Here is a 14,249-nt window from a genome sequence, read left to right as displayed (position 1 = left end):
TCTGTCCGCTTACAAAGCAGGTGCCTTACCCACTAAGCCACCTCCATAGCCGCATGATCTCTGCATCACCACGGACCCCTTGCCCTGGCTGTTCTGGAACTCACCACACTGGCCTTGAACTCACAGAGACTCGTCTGCCACTGTCTCCTGAATGTTGGGATTAAAGTTGTACACCACCACCAAGTCCCGGATTTTCTTTCTTAAAGGACAAAGCTGAATCCCTTTTAAGCCTAGAACAGTGTATCTGGAGGCAGCCTCCAGAGCAGGTGCTGCAGAAGACAAACCTCAATCTGTGAGTGCCAGCTTCTCCTCTTGTCTCCCCAAGAGATAAGTACTTCTTATCCCACTAGTGTAATGCTTTCTTTCCTGGTTGGGGTTTCCTACGAGACCTAGATGAAATAACAACCCTCCTCCAACACAAGTGTAGCCCCCAGCAAAACAGTACAATGCACTTACAATGCACTTAAAATCTCACTAGCTTTGTTTTAAAAAGTACAGTAAAAAGGAAAAATACCTGTTGGCATCAGGACCTCCCAAACCTATGACATCACATAGGTGACAGAGCGACCTGCAGACCTGTTGCCAAGACAACAGGCATCATATTCCCAGAATCCACTTGGCTCACCTCCCACCTTTACCTGCTTTACCATATAAATAAGGGGAATGCCCCCCTCTCTCTTCTCCTTTCTCTTTCTACTGCCACCTTCCTTGTCCCCTCTCTTTCTCTTCTCCCCCTCTTCTCTTTCTTCTGCCACACCGTCTCTCCCTCCCAATAAAACCTCTTCCATGTGGAACTGTCTTGGCCTAGTGTGCTGTTGAGATAGGACCTGCTGCTTTAACACATCAATACCTTTGAAAATATAGTCTTGCCAGAGATTGGGAGGTCTTCCTGTGGATTTCCAAAACTGCCTACAATACTAAGGCCCAACCTTGCAGCCTTTCTCCAAAGTAATAATCTAAGTAAGGCACAAGGGTTCTGAAAGCACAATGTATCCTGTTTAATTCCAAGAGCAGACACCGAGAGGGAGTTCATTTCAATGGAAGCACACAGATTTGAGAGACATTTCCATACTGCGAAGCTATGAGTGCTGGGTTTTTTGTTGTTGTTTTGTTTTGATTGTTTGCTTTTTGCTTGTTTTTTCCTTGATTTTTCAATATAGGGTTTCTCTGTGTAGCCCTGGCTGTCCTGGAACTCACTCTGTAGACCAGGCTGGCCTGGAACTCAGAAATCCACCTGCCTCTGCCTCCCAAGAGTTGGGATTAAAGGCGTGTGCACTGGCCGGCCTATGGTTAGTTCTTAATTCATCTCTTTGTTTTATTCAGATAAGATCTTGTTATATGGTCTAAGCTGGCCCCTTTCTGTGTGGTGTTACTGAGGAAAGTGCCCATGGCCTTGTGCCTGCTAAGCAAGAGGTGTAGCTCTGAGTGGCATCCCTACCCATTTTTATTTTATTTTATTTTATTTTATTTTATTTTATTTTATTTTATTTTATTTTATTTTAATTTTGAGGCAGGGTTTTGCTAAGGTACCAAGAGTCACCATGTAGCTCAGGCAGGCCTTGAGATCATGATGCTTCTGGCTCAGCCTCCTAAGCAGTTCAAATCTACGCATGTACTACAAGGCTTGGACAAATTCTTAACACGACACACACACACACACACACACACACACACATACACACACACACACACTTTTATGTGCTGTGTTCTTGTGCACATTAAAAGGCATGGGACAGCTTTTAGGGTTCATTTCTCTCCTACCACACAGGTTCCAGGGAGGGAACTGGAAGTTGTCAGTCTTGGCGGCAAGTGCCATTTCCCATTGAGCCGTCTTACCAAATCCCCTCCCTTTATTTTGAAGTGTGATCTGAACAGTAGCTAGAACTAGACCTCACAGCCATCAATAGTCTTTCTTCAGCCTCCCGTGTGCTGGGATGGCAGCCACCATCACATCCAGTAGTTAGTCAGAAAGTGAGGACTATCCTAGAGTTTAAAACCCAACCTGTGCTGTTTAAATAAAGAATGTGTGGATGGTACAGCCAGCAATGCAGAGGCCATACCAGCAAGATAGACACCTGCAGTCTCCAGATGTGCCCCTAACCAGCAGTGGCAGGCTAGCGCTTGGGAACTGATGCCCCTTTCCTGCCCAAGTGTTCATATCACTTCTCCTAGGGTGGAAAGACCCTCGCCAAGCCCACCTCCAGTAAGGAGTTCTTCTGTACCCTTCAGGAGGCTGAGCCCAGGCTTTCTGTCCTCCATCCTGATTCTACACCATTGTAATGAGCTCATCTTTTTCCTCTACCTGTTCCTTCAAGCTTAGTTCAGGATCATGGCTATATAAACAAGAACTAGAAGCCAGGAGAGGAGAGGGTCATCAGCATGGATCAAGAGGGGTGAAGACAATCTGCTTCAAACATGTGACTGAGATTTTCGTCAGTATGGAAGTCTCTCTCAGTCAACTTTACTAAAATTTAAATCACCCATGTGTGCTCAAACCATCTAATCTCATTTTACCTGAAGCCAGTGCTGACCTTGAACTAGCTACGAAGCCGAGGGTGACCTTGGATTTCTATGACACCACCTCCCAACTGTTGGGATCAGAGGCTGGCAACACCAGACTTGGCTTTATGTGGTTGGTGCTCAGGATCAAACCACTGGCTTTGTGCATGCAAGGCAAGTGCTGTACCAACTGAGCTAAACCTCAGTCCTTCTTCCCACAGGCTACCATCCAAAGGATGGTCAAAATCTAAGGAAATCTGGGGTCCCTGTCCGCACTGTCTGATTTGTGGTGGGAGGGTCTCTTTTCTTCTCCTTTGAGAATGGGGCATGTGACCTTTGATTTTGCTGTTCTGATTAGAGCTGCCCTGCAACTCTGCCTAACTTATTTTTGGGTAGGTTTCCATCTGGTTGACACTATTAGCCACTGCTTGTTGTTGCAATGTTTGTGTCTAGTAGTTGTCTACAGTAACTGCTATAGCCTGTGCTGTACAGATTGTGCATGGTTTTGAATACCGCCCAGCTTAGCCCAATCCTTTCAAAACTCATCATTAGCTCCAGCAATTAACCCCCTGCCCCAAGTCGGGCTTTCGGCAATGGCTTCAAGGGCCCTACTCTCCCTGAGCTTAACTGCTCTTACCAGCCCTCCCACAGCTATGGATTTATAGGTCTACTTTTCCCTTAAGGCTGGGTAGGGCCACATCTTTATAAGTATTTCTCTGAGTCCTCAGAACTCAGCACTAGTAACAGTGCTTGGCCTTAGAGAGATGCTCAGTAACGAACTGTTCCCACATGGAGCAGTAATGACGTCATGAGTAAGGTTAGACTTACTGTGGCCTCACGAGCATGCTCAGTCGTAGCCTGGAAGTTGGACATGAACACGATTCTGGCTGCTTTTGCAGACATAACCCTTGTTGCCAAGGACATTGGGAAGGAAACTGAGGAAAGAGCTCAAACACAGAACTAGTCTCCTTAGACACCTGCATAGCTGGACCACTGGCAATTGGGAGCAAGCATCATCTGGATCATGTCAATTTATCTCATAATACCTTAATATTTCTTTTTAGAATTATTTTTATGGTTTTTTAATAATGTATGTGTGCAATGGCTGATACGGTTTACAATAATGTATGTGTGTGTGTGTGTGTGTGTGTGTGTGTGTGTGTTTAGGGAGGGTATGTGCATGTGGACACAGATCCCTGTGGAGTTGAGAAGAGGGTGTTGGATCCCTTGGAACTGGAGTTACAGGTGGCTATGACACTGCCTGACATTGGTGCTGGGAACTGAACCTGGGTCCTCTCAAAGAACAGTATGAGCTCTTAACCTCAGCTACTTTCTCCAGCCCAGCCCTGCCTTAACAGTTTTGTCCTTCCTTCCTTCCTTCCTTCCTTCCTTCCTTCCTTCCTTCCTTCCTTCCTTTTCTTGCTTTTTTTTTTTTTTTTTTTTTTTTTTTTTTTTTTTTTTTTTTTTGGCCAGAGTCTCTATTATATCTCTGTATTATGTAGCTCTGGCTGTTTTAGAACTCATTACGTAAACTAGGTTGGCCTCTAACTCAGAGTACTGACTGCCTCTACCTCCCCAGTGCTGGGACACCTGGCAGAGACATGTTTCTTTTTTCTTTTCTCTTCCTTTCCTTTGCCTTTTCCTTTAAGATTTATTTATTGTTATATGCACTGGTGGTCTGTATGTCTGTGTGAGGGCACCAGATCCTCTGGAACTGGAATTATAGACAGCTGTGAGTTGGTGCTGGGAATTGAACTTGGGTCCTCTGGAAGAGCTGAGCCGTCTCTCCAGTCCCAGAGACGTGTTTTTAAAGACACTCAGAGTTTAGCTGTGGGTTTGTTTGTGCTGGTGGCTTCCAGCCAGAAGCTGTGGAGTTAGAGCAAAGGACCAGATGACAAGGGCAGTGCTGCTCTTCTGCAAAGGTCTGGGTTTTAATCTCACTGGTTCATCACGTAGCTCAGGGTGGCCTTTGCTTTACAGCACACCTACTCAGCCCTGAGTGCTGGGACTACAGGCATGAGCTTTGGCCCCACCCTGATTTTTCTTCCTTCCTTCCCTCCCTCCGTTCCTCTCTTCTTTGAGAGATAGGGTATCACATACCCAGGCTTGTCTACAAATCAAGAATGGTCCTCTACCAACTGAGTACACCCTTCCTCTCCCCACCCTGATTTTGACTTAAAGAGCTGTGGTAGCTTAAGAATGTTCTTTTTGTATTCTGTCATATCTGATATATCATGAGGAAAAAAAAAAGGTAGGAAAAGTCTTATTTTTTTCTTCAAGAACACACCCCTAAGAGTATCACTTAGGTTGATAAACCATGACTTCTGCCCCCAATGAAGTCCCTTATGGATAGCTGTGATCCCAGGTTCTTCCATGAGCCATTAGCCGGTAGCATTCATTGAGCACACACTATGATCAGAGGCTGACAGGGCAGTGAGGAACAGTTCCAGGCAGCACTTCTGAGTGCAGCTGCTCTCTGCTTGTCTGGAGAATAACCCTAGGGAACCTGCTAATCCTGGATCTGCTGGGGAGCATCTCCTCAGAGTCTCCACAAATAGTGTTTTGGAGGGCGTGCGCATGCGCATACCCAGGCAAGCAGAGTTCAGGCGCCAATAGCTTGTGAGAGTTGGTTCTTTCCTTCCACTATGTGGGCCCCAGGGACCAAACTCAGGTTGTCAGACTGGGTGCCGAGTGCCTTTATGTCACCAGCCTCCTGTTCTTAATTCTTATACAGTTTAGCTCCAGAAATACTGCTTTAATGAGCAACTTGGCAATGACATATGCTTTCAAAGGGGACAATAAGATTTCACCTCAGAACAAGGCTTTAACTTAGTGAGTTAAGGAAATGTAAGTCCTTGCATCTTAGAGCAGGGTAGACCTAAGAAACCGGCAGTTTCTTAGGACAGAGGGCACAGGCTTGTGTCGAGGCAATGAGAAGGATCTCGTGGTGGAACAGAGGCTGTGTGAAACAGAGCCCCGACAGACATCTTGTCAGACCTTGTCAGGGCAGGAGAACTTAGCACTGCATCCCTCCACTCTGCACCAGAACACTCACTCTGTGTCTTCCGGATGTCGGTCGGCAGTCGGAGAGGCAAGCTGGGAGCCTGCAGACATCATTTCCAGCTGGGTCGCTATGGCACTTATGTTGGTATCTGCCACAACCTGTGGGAGAGAATGACAAGGTATTTTACTGTAAGTTGCTAGGATGCTGGAGAAACCATGGCTGTGTTCTAAACCGCATTCATCCTGCACAGAGAGATGGACAGATGGATTATTCGTTTCTCGTTCCCCTTCCTCTCCTCTCATCTTTCTCACTTTCTCCTCCCTCACTTCCCGAGACAAAGACCCACTGGTGTTAAAACTCTTGATGTTCCTGCTGCGCCCTCCCCAGGGCTGGGGTTTCAGCATGCACCCCCATGCTGCGCTGGAGGGCTTCATTTCTCTCTTAAACTCTTTCCTTCATTTGACTTCCGGTGGCTGCTGCCTCTCCATCCCCTTCTTTATTCTTTTGTGGAACTGGAGACGGAACCCAGAGCCTCTGAACAAGGACTCTATCACTCACCCATGTGGCCACACCCTCCTTTTGAAACCTTTCATTTTGAGGCAGGGCCTTACAGAGCTGCAGACGCTGTCTTGACCCTCATTCCTCAGCCTTCCAATAACTGCTGGAATCACAGGCCTGTGCCACCGGCCCAGGTACATTAGACTCATGCACCTTCTGACCCCGTCTTCCTCTCTTGCAGACTCCGGTGCAGTATGACAGGCTTAGCTCCCAAGTTCCTGGTTTTTCTCACCCACACTGGGTCTTGTGCTATTAAATACCATCCGTGACAACAACCCCCAGCTCTCTATCTCCAGCTCTACCTTACTTAACTCCCAACCCTTATGATGTGTCCCCAGTGATGTTCGTCATTGCTACCATCCCCAGCCCTCTGCCCCTTTCTACATCCCAGGTGGTTTCATAAGGCAAGGTTGGTTGGTACCATCTTTGACGTCTCTGTCTCAGAGCCCACCATCCTCCCAGGTGCTGCAGGCTGACCCACAGAGTCATCTCATGGAGTTCTTCAGGAACTCTCACTGCTCACCCTAACTTTTCTCAAATAGCTAGAACCAAGTTAGCATGCAGCCGATTACTCCAGACTCTGTCTGAAGTCATCTGCAGAGAACTAGATGCGGGGGCCACAAGCTGAAGTCCTTCCTATGACCTTCAAGGTGTCCTGCCCTGGGGCATCTCTGCTAACCTTCCCCTGTGTTCAGCATTCTGACCTCATTGTCCTGCCAGCTGTCCTATCCCGACCCCAGAACAGAGCCCAGGGATCAGGAGGACTGACTGTCCCACCGCACAGATCCGGAGAGGAATTTGCCGCCAGGAGTGCAGGGAAACTTGATGTGATGCAGTTTCAGAACAGACCAACAGAGGGCATACATGCCTCAATCGTGAAACAGCTGTCTGTACTGCCGGTAAAGCAGGGGGAAGGCGATGGGCCAGGGGAGGGGTCAGAAAGCATTTGGGGATCACCCAGAGAGGGGGAAACAGTTACACACAAGTGCAGAGTGTCCTACAAGTACACTCATGGGAAGAATAGGCAACTAAATGGGGAGATGCGTAGCATAAAAGCTCCCTTCCAGACTCTCTTCTTCCAGTAGCAGGCAGGGCTGTCTCACACAGCCTAGAACCTCAGCAGACGCTGCCTGCTCTAAGGCACACTCTTCCCAAACATTCCATTCAGCTTCCCCGGCCTGAGCCTCCAGGACCCACATACTCCCGACTTTCCCACTGCTAGTAAGGTCTGCTCTCCACGACCTCTGCTTACCTCCGGGCTCTGTCAGAGGCCCAGGTGATTTCAGAGTCAAGTGACAGCGCATCCACCCTCTGGCTTTAAGTTCTGCCGCTGTGCTGAGCTTATAACCCGGCTGCTATGCTCGGCCCAGGCACCACTTTGGGATTTGCATCGACATCGCTCAGCTTATCAAAATTAGGACACCAAGTCCAAGTTTGGACTGGGCGTGGGGGGTAGCTCAGTGGCAGACTGCCTGCCTAGCATGTTCCATTCTCAGAGAACACCACAGCATGCACCCCCACCCTACTTCCTCTCCAAATTTTGGACCCCAAAATGTACTCCCTCTGTTCAGGTGACTCTTCCTTTCATCATTTCCCCCCTTATTATCAAATTACACCTCCAGCTCCCCATTATGAACTAAGAAGGTATAATACTGAAACCCTGTTGGGGTTAGAGCCTGTCATCTGAGACAGGCACTGAGGTAGGTGCCCAGTCTCAGTAGCCTCCTGGTGTTGCCTGCTCCCGAATGAGTTCCCAGCCCTGTTCACTCTTCCCATCTCTTCTACCTTTCCCTGCCATCTTCCCGGATACACAGCAGCACTCCCCTCCTGGAAACCTTTCACCATTGTCCCTATGTTTGTGGGAGAAGATGCTAAGCATGTGCAGCACCCCGACCCCCGACCCACCCACACTTCTAATCTTTCTTCCTCCGTTCCTCTCAGTCTTGGGGAGTTTTCTCCCTGGGAATCTCTACACAAGCCAGTTTAGCTGACGGCCTGCTCCTCGTGTGACCTTCTCTAGTGCGACCTTCTCTAGTGCCCCTGCTTAGGTTAATTCTTCCTGTTGTCTTCTGCATTTTCAACCCGTTTCTCAGGGATTAACAGTGCATGTTTCTGTGGCTGTGGATTGCTTCTCAGCTCCGCCTCTATGAGCAACAGGGTCATGCTCCAGCGTGTACCTATGGAAGAACCCTGAAGAGAATGAGTGGGCCGGAAGTCTTCATGAGGGACAGAGAGATTGAGGTGATTATGTGGAGACGGGGTTTCTGGTCCTTTAAGGAGAGAGAAAATCTAACAGGTAGGCCCTACTCCACAGAGTCTACAGAGACATGACATTTTGAATTTTGTTTTGCTTTTTTTTTTTTTAAATAATTTATTTTTATTCTATGAGCATTGATGGTTTACCTCATGTGTCTTGTGTGTGTTGGATACTCTGGAACTGAAATTACAAATAGCTGTGAGCTGCCACGTGGATGCTCAGAGCTGAACCCTGGTCCTCTGGAAGAGCAGCTCATGTTCTTTCTTAACTGCTTAGCCATTTATTTCTTCAGCACCAAATTTTTCTTTTTATGTTTGTTTAGTGTGTGTGTGTGTGGGGGGGGGGGCAGTAGGTGCCTGCATGTGCCATAGTACATGCTTGGAGGTCAGAGGTCATATGGGGATCAATTCTCTCCTTTCACCGTGTGGAACCCGGGCTTTGAACTCAGGCTGACAGGCTTGGAAGCAACTACTCTATCTGCTGAGCGTCTCACCAGCCCTCTGTTGTGTTTCGGACTCCATCTTGTTCCTTTCCCTTCTTTGTGAGTTCTCCCGAGTGTTTCTCACTTAAAGTGACTTGGACCTCAGGGACAATAGGCTTGCCTGACAACATTTAAAGGCAAATGGTAGAACTCAGCAACCTTCTTAGCACCAACATAACTCTGCATTGCCAATCCTGAGAAAATGGCCTAAGACAATGATCAACCAGTGGACGGCCAGACCAAGACGACCTGGAACCGTACCCGGGAACTCCGAGTTCCTTTGTTTCTCTGCCATGTGCCCAGGATGACTGCTGGCAGCTCACATGGGTCCTTGGGTCACGGTGGTTCCCGGTGGGATCACTCTGTTTATTTAATAAGCTCCTTTTTTGGCCTCACCACGGTTCCATCTCCTTCTGGATTTGATGGGGAAGAGGAGGTAAGACAGGGTCTCTCTTGTATGCAGTCTAGGCTGGCCTGAAACTGATCCTTCTGCCTCAGCCTCCTGAGTGCTGGGAGTACAGACAAAGTGTGAGCCCCCAGGCTCAGGCTGTGTGGGAAAAGAAGCTGAGCCCAGTCTACTGGGATTCTTGGGGGCCAGGCTTCTATCAGAAATGAATGCTTATGGAGCAGAGTGGCGCACGGGGATCTCATGAAAAAGAAGCTCAAATTGGTCACCACAGGATATGCTCATGGGACTATGTCATGTCCCTATTGGACGGAACCAGAAAAGTCATTAAAATATCACCTGTTTCTCCCTTGTTTCCTTCCTTCTCCTCCTTTTTATTTTATTTATCTATCTATCTATCTATCTATCTATCTATCTATCTATCTATCTATTTATTTATTTATTTATTTTGAGATTAGTGTCTTGATATATAGCACTGGCTAGCCTAGAATTCAGAGATCAATCTTTGCCTCCCAGGAGCTGGTACTCCAGGCAGGCACTACCACACCCAGCCCTCCCTCTCCCCTGGAGACTGTGCCGATCACTTTGTCTCCCAGGCTAACCGGAAACTCAGAGCCATCCCAGAGAGCTGGGATTACAGGCAGGGGCTGCCACTGTGCCTGGTTAGAATCTACTACTCTTTAATCCCATGTCAGGAAGCAATCACAGGGCATGAAGGAAAAGTGGCTCCAGAGTCTACTTCCCAGACCTAGCCGTCACTCCAGTTACAGCCCATTACACTCACCATAAACCTTTACTATCTAGCTGCAAAATATAAAAAAATGTCCTGCAGTTCCCTCCCCGAAACAAGCTCTAAAATTAAAAGGGAACCACCCAGAACCTTCTTGCCAGTCTTGAAGGAGTGGAACCCTCAGGCTAAGTGTTAAATAAGAAGGACAGCAGGTCTCCTGTGGGGAGACCTAGGACAGCAGATCTGCCACCTGCAGGAAGAGCTGACTGACCAAGTAACTTGATAGGCCATGGCTAAACCTTCCCTGGGGCTTGGCTTAGGAACGGGAGGAGCTACTCTCTAAGGGTTAGGTCAGTGGTGTACAAGTTCAACACTGAGGTGGGTGGGACCTATGTGTCCTGCTCAGCCTTGCCTCTGAACGCCAGGGACTGCAGACTATGGTCTGAGGTAAGTAAGCCCAGGGTCCTGTGGGAAGCAGGGGAAGGCCAACAAGAGGCTTTATTTTTCTTTATCAAGTGAATCTTGGACTTGTTCTCAGCTTCGCTGGGTTCTGAAAACAGGGATGGGACTCGGGGGAAAACAAGGGAGAGAAGCGGTCCTGCCTTCAGGGAGGTGTGCAGTAGAGGTCGCGTGGGGGGCGACAGGACCCAATGATAGTCAAAGTGGGAAGCGACAAGGTTAGAGGCCTTTTATGAGACCGGGGGTATCATGCTCTCTGCAACTTCAGGTGTTCTAGCCTCTGGGTTCCCTGGCCTGGAGAAGTGAGATCCTGTAACTGGAGTGGCAGAAATGAAGACAGTCTGAGAGACACCTGTGTCTCTTAATCTCTTGCACGACTGAAACGAGGAACACCAACAACCTGGATATTTCCCTGGGAAGCTTATCCTAGGAGAAGGGAAAGGCGGCAGCCAGAGGGAGAGTTTGTCTTTAGGAAAGAGATGCCACGCAATTCTAACACCCACAGAGAGATGCCACGCAATTCTAACATCCACAGGATGAGGGGCAAGTCCAGACAATGAAGGTCAGTGGTGGCGGAAAAGGTCTTGGACCAGGACTGCTTAGAGGCACAGATCCTTGGCCCTCTGTTTAAGCTTCAGTCTTACTTCAGGACCCTAAGATGAACTGTGTGTGTGGTCACTGGGTCTCTTCATCCCTCCTTCAAAGAGGGACACATTGAACACATCTCCCTTTCCTGCTTTGTGCTATGAATGAGGCTTACTATGCATGAGCACGTGCTGTGACTTAGGTTTGGTGACAATCCCACCCTGGGATCTGTGGTCTGGCCTTCTGCCTCATGTGGACTGGAACCCTTTCCTTTCTTTCTCCAGAGGAAAAGGACAGTTGGAAAATATGGCTGATGTCATCCTGCTCAAAACTGAGTGCTCTTTACATATGTGCCTGGTGATGGAGATGCACAGGGTCAGGGTGGGTGGCTAGATATAGAACTGCTGGGTTACAGGCATGAACATACTAACTCTAGTTGAGCTGCCTTACTTATTACCAAGTGACTGCAAAACTTAAAGATTTCTCACCAGATGTCTAATGGAAGTATTTTGTACCCCCTCCAGGTGTAGTTATTATTAAACACTTAGTAATCACAGGCCTGAGTCAGAGCAGCCCAGCAGCCTGAAGGAAGAGTCCCAACTTCTCCAAGGCAGAAGAGACCAAGAGGAGAAATCTGCAATCTGCCTCCCCCAAACTACCAACAAGAAGGAAGCGCTGGGGAGACCTGTCATTCCAAGGAAGAGGAGACCCAGACACAGCCGGAGAGAACAGCAGCCATGGAAGCAGAGACCCACCTACAGAAGGAACCGGGTACAGAGGCCCACCCACCCGCGACCTGGGAGGCTACCGACCCAAAGGAAGAGGAGGGGAGGATTCAACTACGCATGGACAGCAAGCTGCGGGACAGGAAGGCTAGGAACGAGGCGCTGTCTCCCAGGCCTAAGGAACAGTCGGCAGTATCCACGGAGTTGGAAAATGAGCCAATAACCATGTTCCCCCCTCCCACCGCTCTCTGCCAGGGTGTGTTCCCCCCTCCCACGACACTCACACCGAACTCTGTGTTTCCCCCTCCCACTGTGCTTGCCGGTCAGTGTGTGTTTCCCCCTCCCACTGCGCTCACGGCTCACTCTGTGTTTCCCCCTCCAAACGCTTTGTTCTTTCACTGTGGTTCCCTGTCCAGTGGAGTTTCTCTCTCAACCTGCAATTCCTTCAACTCCTTTAGTGGAGTTCACCTCTCAAGCCATTCTCCTTGAGAAAGTGTTATTTCATCGGACACAATGGCTTGTACTATAGCTACTGGGACACTACATGACTTAAAAATAAAGCTGAACTCAACTACAGCACTATGTTCAGCAGTAGGTCAGTCTGTGTTCAATAAACTTTCGGGTTGAGCCACTTGTGCATGCCTTTATTGCATGGACCACAAGATGGGTAGCTCTCCTTAAAAACAGGTTTGGGGGCCTGGTGGTGGCAGTGGTACACACCTTTAATCCCAGCACTTGGGTGGCAGAGGTAGGGGATCTCTGTGAGTTTGAGACCAGCCTGGTCTACATATCGAGTTTCAGGGTGGCCAGGGCTACACAGAAAAGCCCTGTCTCAAAAAACCAAATCAAATAACCAAACAGCAATAACAATAACAACAACCAACAACAGAACAGTTTTGGGAGACTATGTCTTGGAGAACTGAGAAATCAAGATAGTTTCTGGGAATGTGGGCTGTTACAAAGCACACAAGCCTGTGCTCCCGGCGTGGAGCTCTCCTGAGCACCTAACCCTGCTAGGGAACACTATTAGCTGCTAGACCTGTCAGGGCCCAGATCTCTTTGGTATAAACTGTAAAACTCAGCATGCACACCCAGCCTGCATCTGTACCTAACTTGTTTTTATTTTTTTATTTTTTTTGGTTTTTCGAGACAGGGTTTCTCTGTATAGCCCTGGCTGTCCTGGAACTCACTTTGTAGACCAGGCTGGCCTCGAACTCAGAAATNCNCCTGCCTCTGCCTCCCNAGTGCTGGGATTAAAGGCGTGCGCCACCACGCCCAGCCTGTACCTAACTTGTATCCTAGATTGAGAGGTGCAGATGCTATTTATCATGGGAGCTGAGAAGCCAATGTGACCCTGAGATAGTGGGCATGCTAAAGAACATCAAATGCCTAGACCTGACTTTTGTAGGATTTGAAGTAGCAGAAAGTATTTATCTGGAGCCCACTGACAATGGCTTTCTTGACACACTGATTTTTAGGCCTCTTAAATAAGTCTAAGGGTCTAGACTGTAACACGTAAGAGGGGCAAACTGGCTGCTAAACACAGAGCGCTCTAGTGGCTCAAACCCCCAATGTCACCTGGAATGCTCCAAGGATTTCTCCCAGGATTATTTAATTTTTATTTTTCTAGTAGCAAGGATTAAAACCAGGGTCTCATGGCTTGGGTTTGTTAGGCAGGCCATTCAGGTTGTCCCCCCAAGACAATGTCTGTGATACCAAGAGGAATTTCACCATTCTCAGACTCTAGATATTATAAAGAAATATAAAATTTAAAAATAAAATATAAAACTTAAGATAAGGAAACATGAGCACAGTCCACTGTGGCCCATTAGTCTTCGGCAACTCTGTAAGGAGAGAGCTGTGCTGTGTGTTGCTGAGGGAGCCTGCTAGACCTGGAGAGGCACTGGCTCATTGTGCACTTAGCCCGCCTGTTCCATACTTCCTGTCCTTTCCTGCATCACGTGGCTTCCTCCTCTCCCTGAACCCTGATGTCACTTATCCCCCAGACCCTGCACAGCCTCACGTGCAGGGCTTTACCACCATCTAGGTCTAGGGCACACCCTACACCAAGTAAGCCAGAATCTTAGGGAAGCTCTGGCAAATAGTGACCCGATTGGGCAGCCAAGGCTAAGAATTCTCAAGCCAGCTGACATGGTGGCTCATGCCTATATTCCAAGCACTTGGGAAACTGAGGCAGTTGGATTGTTGTGGGTTCAAGACCAGTCTGGAATATCTGGTAAATTTTAGGATAGCCAGAACTAAATAGTAAAATGTTTTCTTAGCTCCAAAAACAACAACAAAAACCCCAAACCAAAACAAACCCAAAACAAAACAAAAAAAGACCCCACCAAAATCCAACCAACCAAAACACAAAAAACAGAAACAAAAACCAACAAAACCTCTAAAACTCAATGAGTCAAAAATAAAACACAACAACAACAAAACCCTCTAAAACTCAATGAGACAAAAATAAAACACAACAACAACAAAACCCTCTAAAACTCAATGAGTCAAAAATAAAACGCAACAACAACAAAACCCTCTA

General features: G+C 47.9%; 1 protein-coding gene across 5 annotated transcripts in view; it reads right to left on the bottom strand.

The window, feature by feature from the left end:
- Positions 1-14,249, bottom strand: part of Patj (PATJ crumbs cell polarity complex component) — a 312,739-nt gene that overhangs the window by 9,369 nt on the left and 289,121 nt on the right. For all 5 annotated transcript variants that reach the window (XM_021200048.2, XM_029539757.1, XM_029539756.1 and 2 more), the window contains one exon: positions 5,555-5,661. In XM_021200048.2, the coding sequence (XP_021055707.1) occupies positions 5,555-5,661 (107 nt within the window). The remainder of the gene's footprint in view (positions 1-5,554; positions 5,662-14,249) is intronic.

The sequence above is a fragment of the Mus pahari genome, chromosome 6 (assembly GCF_900095145.1).
Source record: "Mus pahari chromosome 6, PAHARI_EIJ_v1.1, whole genome shotgun sequence".
Taxonomy (NCBI): domain Eukaryota; kingdom Metazoa; phylum Chordata; class Mammalia; order Rodentia; family Muridae; genus Mus; species Mus pahari.
Note: the sequence above shows the minus strand (reverse complement) of the source record. Positions and strands in the feature narration are given on the sequence as shown.